The sequence below is a fragment of the Natrix helvetica genome, assembly GCF_964273705.1.
Source record: "Natrix helvetica genome assembly, chromosome: 8".
NCBI classification, from domain to species: Eukaryota; Metazoa; Chordata; class Lepidosauria; order Squamata; family Natricidae; genus Natrix; species Natrix helvetica.
The window spans coordinates 6,264,135-6,270,134 of record NC_138559.1 but is presented as its reverse complement, the minus strand read 5'-3'; the positions used below and the strand labels follow the sequence as shown (position 1 = coordinate 6,270,134).

The following is a 6,000-nucleotide window of genomic DNA, read 5'->3' as shown; positions in this document are numbered from 1 at the left end:
ACAAGAAGAGAAAGCAGAGCCAATTAATCTACCAGCTGCTTTGAAGGGTTTCTGCTTCCCCTCCTCCCCACCCCATAGCTGGTTCCAACAGAAAGGCTGGGAACTGTGTCCCTCCTTTGCCCTTTGGAGTGTTGAAGACAGAAATGTCCTTTTATAGGCCTGCAGCTCAGTTTCCATGAGCTCACAAAACGATACGGAGGGGGGGTGGCGGGGGGGAGTAAAGAGGTTGAAGCTACGATGTCGCTCGCCCAGGATCAGTGGAAAGCAGCCCGTATGAATGCTAACATGCTAACAATGATTTCCAGAATTAGAATAAAAAGGTAAAGGTTCCCTTTGCACGTATGTGCTAGTCGTTCCCAGCTCTAGGGGGCGGTGCTCATCTCCGTATCAAAGCTGAAGAGTCAGCGCTGTCCGAGGACGTCTCCATGGTCATGTGGCTGGCATGACTTAAATGCCGAAGGCACACAGAACGCTGTTCCCTTCCCACCAAAGGTGGTTCCTATTTTTCTACTTGCATTTTTGCATGCTTTCGAACTGCTAGGTTGGCAGAAGCTGGGACAAGTAATGGGAGCTCACTCAGTTATGTGGCGCTAGGGGTTCGAACTACCAAACTGCTGACCTTTCTGATCGACAAGTTCAGCGTCTTAGCCACTGAGCCACCACATTCCTCCCAATTAGAACATAGAACAGACTAGAGTTGGAAGGGACTTCAGAGGTCATCTAGTTACTCTTTCTGGTCCAATTCAGCCCCGGTAGAGCTGTGGAGCATAGATAACCCCCAAAGCAGCATAAATATTCAGCATCCAAGAACCGTGATGGTGCAACTAGTTAGAATGCAGTATTGCAGGCTAAATCTGCCGACCGTCAGCAGTTTGATTCTCACAGGTTCAAAGTTGATTCAGCCTTCCATCCTCGCAAGGTTGTTAAAATGAGGACCCAGATTGTTGGAGGCAACAGGCTGACTCTGTAAACCGCTTAAGAGAAGGGCTGCAAAGCACTGTGAAGCGATATATAAGTCTAAGTGTTATCGGTTGGGACGTATGGAAGGATGGATGTGGTACAGTGGTTAGAATGCTGTATTGCAGGCTAACTCTGCTCACAGCCAGGAAGCTTGATCCTGACTGGCTCAAGGTTGACTCAGCCTTCCATCCTTCCAAAGTCATTAAAACAAGGACCCAGATTGTTGGGGGCAACAGGCTGACTCTGTAAACCGCTTAGAGAGGGCTGTAAAAGCACTATTAAGCAGTATATAAATGCTAAATGCTCTCTTATGGGTGACTGGGAGGGAGATTAACCACTAGGCACACAGCATGACAAACCTGGTTTTTCCCCCCCTTTCTTTTTTCATTTTATTATTAGTATAAAAATATTTGTACATTTCTGTCAAATAAATACATTTTAATAACAAATAAATTACATTTCAGGGCAGCTGGGGAAACAAGAGAGCGTGTTCCTTTATGTACATAAGTAGTGTTTTCAGGAAGAAGGAGAAACGAACATCCGGTGACGGTGGCATGAAAAGCATGCGGGATACGAAAGGGGGTGCTGGGTCAACACAGATGATGTCAACGCAGGGGTTGAAATGAATGTAGTAGGGAATTGCATGCTCCCCATGGAAAAGGGGGGAGGGGGGGGAGAATCCGGCTCCGTTCCTTTCTTTCGAAAGCGCAATTCTCTTTCTCTCTCTCTCTGATTGTATGCACACAATGCCACAATACCTTTAGCCAGAGATGGTATTCAGACGGTTCGGACCGGTTTAGGCGGACCGGTAGCGTCAACAATCAGTTGACCCCACCCACCCACCCCTGCCCTATTCTGTCCTTTATTTCCAGCTTTCGAGCTCATCTCAATCAGGGAGCCCCACTGATTTCCCCCAACTTCGCTGTTTTATTTACCATTGGAAGGTAAGCAGCTGAGCTTCCAAATGCTCCATTTTCAGTGCTGTGGGCAAGGTCTTTAAGCACGCGCTCACCGAACCGGTTGTTTAACCGGCAGCATCGCACACCACTGCCTTTAACCTCGTGGACGATTTCAATGATATTCTGGATTCGCCCAATATAGGGAACCCCTAAATTCACCGTACAGGTGCTGGGTTTGGCCATCACCCTAAAACGAACCAAGGTGGCCCACCCACTGATTCACAAGTTGGGTGACTGCCATCTGCAAAGGTCTTCGCTTGACCCAGGGAAGCGCCTTGGGTGGAGAAAGCCCTTCTCGATCTCTCTCTCACACACACAAACACACTCATGAACACACACACACACACACACCGATTGACTGGTAGGAACAGAATGTCACATGTATTATGACCCTGAAGGATGCCGAGAATGTAATTTGTGGGATGGAACATGTGATGGCACTTGTTTCCCTTAACCCGCCCCGACAATGACCATTGCGCTCATGGCCACGAGTGAGCGTGCAACCGCACACTTAAGCTTCCTGTAGTTGTGCGTATCCTTCAGGAAAGGGAGCCTGGGGCGCAATGAAGAAGACAGGCCAGAGGATACAAAGTCACCCCGGTGGCACGTTTCGGAGGGAGGGTGTGGGTGGAAGGGTGGTACAACCCTCCTGCCAAGGGAATGTGCAAGGCATTAGCAGAGAGTGGGCCATGTGGGACTGACCGCCCCCCCCCCAATGCTTGCCTTCCTCCACTCTCTTGGAAGGTCAATCCCTTCCTTTGCACGTGGTCCAAAGAGGTCCCCAAAATGGATGGGATGGAAACATTGGGATGCCTTTATCTTTCGGTGAAGATGCGAGGAGAGTTTAAGGGAGCTGCAAAGACACCTCTGTAAAACCCCTGAACAATTGATTTGAAAGTTTTACCTCTCCACTACTCCAGGGACCTCAGACCTCCTGTAGCTCCCCCAGAAGGACATCAGGACCAAGTGTTTCTCACCCCCACAAAGGTGCCCCACCCACTGCTGGGAAAGGAAAGCTCTTGGGTGGGTTGAGTGTGCCTCACTTTTACATGTAGCTGTAAGAAAGGAGGCCAAGCTATGGCTAAGAGTGTTCCCCAGTCCCCAAGGTACCCCTTTCTCTTTGGTTGAGTTTCCCAACACACACCTTGTCCCTGAGGACACCTGTCTTTCTGAGGTCCCCTTTTCCCAAAGGGGTCCTATTTTGGGGCGGGGGCTGGTTTTCCCCCCTCCTGATCCCTACCCTTTTGGGGAAAATCACTACCGCAGAGTCCAACTCTTGCAGTCAAGGTAGGAAGAAGAGAGAAAACATGGCAATAACTGCTAGGAAGCCAACTGCAACCATGCCGTGGGGAACAAAACTCTGGCTTGCTTTTCGCACGACCATGTCAACCCCATCCCCCATGCAGATCTGAAACAGGGCAGTGGGTTCGGCTCGGGGGTCTCCCTGCCCATGACAAGTCTCTAAGAGGCTCGGACTCAACATCCAAAGATGAAGGAATGAAGACCACCGCTCAACAATAGTCCCAGAACAGTTTCAAAAAGGAAGCACAGCAGAGAACACTGAACAAGGGGGGAGCTGTGAGGGAAAGGGGTCTTCTCGGCAGTGTGTATCAAAATAGGGGGATGTGAAGAAAGCCTGTTACAAAAGTGTCCAGAGTCTTGTCTTAAAAAGAGAGAGTCGTTTCGAGGCGGGCTGCGACCCTGGCCTAGGAGATGAGGTAGTTGAGTAATTGGTCCGACAAGTCCGCAGGGCAGCTCATACCGAAGACTCCTCGGGATTCGAGTCAGGCAGAGCTTGTCTCTGCTTCAACTTCCGACGCAGCTCCTCGGCCAAGTCACTGTAGTCCGGCCGCTCCTCGGTGCCCAAATTGAGGCGGATGTAGCCATTGGAAGACGAGCCACGGATGTTGCTCAGGTTGATGCGGTTTGGCGAGTGGAGGTGGGGAGACTGCAAGGGTTGGCCAGGAATGCCGTTCGTGGTGGGCGAGGGAGTGGTGCCCCCGTTCTGGCACACCGCGTGACCCGGGACGATCTTGAGGGAGCCATCCGAGTAGTAGTAGCTGGCAGGGTCCCAGAGCTTCTCATCCGAGTCTGAAGTAGTGCTGGGAATAAAAGTAGGGCTCTTAGGCTCTTTGGGCATCTCAATGGGGTAGACAAGGGTGCTTTCAATGGCCTTGGAGCCTTTCTCGCGTTCTTCTTTCAGCCTGCGCCTCAGGGAGAAGACCACGAGCAGGAGGACCACACAGATGGCTGAGAGAGCAATCACCACCACCCAAACCAGGCCCAAGTTGTCCAAGGGAGCCCGGGTCTCCAGCGACATGGCTGGGTCAGCCAGCACAGTGACCTGGTAACTCTCCGTCATTAATTCATTCATCTCCTCTAGCTGGATGCACTTGTACAATCCAGAATGCTTCAAGTGGATATCCAACACAATCAGTGCCTGAAGGTGAGCATCGTAGACAACCGAAGCTTGGCTCTCCACCAAATCCTGCCCATTGAAGGTCCAAAGAGCCTTAGCAAGGTTGGAGGTGAGTTGGCAAGGTAGCACCAGGTCCATTCCAACCATCACGGTGATGTTCTTGGAAACGATCTTGGTCCCTGCAGAGGAGTCAAGTGAAAGACAAAAGAATGGGATGGGGTTAATGCTATCCACATTGAGGGGGATTCCTAACTGTTCACAATTTGTGTTTTTTATTTAAAAGGTTCAACATGCACGAGAGGTCCTGAAAAAACTGAAGCCAAACCAAGGAAGTCTTTAGATCAGCCTACTTATTGATCTAGTAGCACCTACCACATTTTTCGGAGTATAAGACGGACCAAGGTTTTGAAGAGGCAAAGAAGGGCATGCATAGCCTTTAGGAGGCTTATGGAGTGCTCCTGGGGGCTGAGGGGGGGGGGGGCAAAATTGAGCAAAAAATGGCCTGTTTTTTGCTCATTTCTGCCCTCCCCAGCCCCCAGGAGCACTCCGAAAGCCTCCTAAAGGTTCTGCATGGCCATTTTGGTGAAGGGGGGCAGGGTTTCGGGAGGCACAAAGTGCTGTATTCAGTGTATAAGACGCACCCAGCTTTTCAGCCTCTTTTTTGAGGGAAAAAGGTGCGTCTTATACTCCGAAAAATACGGTAGTTCTGCTTGTGACGGACATGTGACAGCAGGCATACTCATTCAGACTTCCCAATATAAGAGAAGTGGAATTCCTGAGAGACTAAGAGAAAATGGTTGAAAGGAGGAAGGTAGGAAAAGGATTTCCCCTTAGAATAGAATGAAATATGGTAATATTACCAATGGTATATAAGTAATATGATGTGAGGGAAACAGAGTAATACTGTTAATTGTGGATAATCAACTAAGTGAAATGTTTACTATACAAAATTAAATTTGAGGATATATGTTACTGATAGTAAAACAGAATAATAGATGGAAATGAAATGTTAAATTTGATGAACTTGGAAGGGCAAATAATGATATTGTTTATATATTAAGAAGAAATCAAAGCTGTTGGAAAATAGGGAAGAAAATAAGATGGCTGAAATTGGAAATGGAAATATGATGTAAAATGAACTATGCACAAGAGAAGATGTAAAGAGGGAAGACCCAAGAAAACCTTTTGTTCATAAAAGAAGTTAAAATGTGTAACAATTAAAAAAAAAACTAAAAAAAAAGACTTTCCTGTCCTTTTTTTAATCCTCTGAGCTGGAATGAAACAGGCTTCATTGTACCCAGGATTCGAAACTTTGCAAAGAACTTACTTAAAGAGACGTGAATTATTTAAGAGCACCAGTATTGCAGTTTTCAGCCTGACGGGCTCCAAAGTATCTTACGGCCAAAAACGGGCCGTGCAGAGGCCTCGGGAGGATGCTGTAGGAGGCATCCATCCCATCTCCCGCCCCCGCTCCCTGCCCCCCCAGCCGAATGCTGACCCAGCCCTTGAAGAAATCCAGTTTGACACCCCTGAATTTTGCAAGTCCGCATGCGCTTCACCGCCACCACTCCTTATCTTCATGGGAATTAGGGAAGGTTTTGTCTGCTTTCTCAAATTACATTTCTGCCCTGGCCTCAGGTTTCTTTTATCTGATGGTTGTTT

The 6,000-nt window shown here is 48.6% G+C and overlaps 1 protein-coding gene across 2 annotated transcripts in view; it reads right to left on the bottom strand.

The window, feature by feature from the left end:
- Window positions 1-1,377: 1,377 nt before the first annotated feature.
- SEMA4C (semaphorin 4C) overlaps window positions 1,378-6,000 on the bottom strand; it is a 97,757-nt gene continuing 93,134 nt past the window's right edge. For both annotated transcript variants that reach the window (XM_081960742.1, XM_081960743.1), the window contains exon 15: window positions 1,378-4,517. In XM_081960742.1, coding sequence (XP_081816868.1) covers window positions 3,676-4,517 — 842 coding nt within the window. In that variant the 3' untranslated portion in view covers window positions 1,378-3,675. The remainder of the gene's footprint in view (window positions 4,518-6,000) is intronic.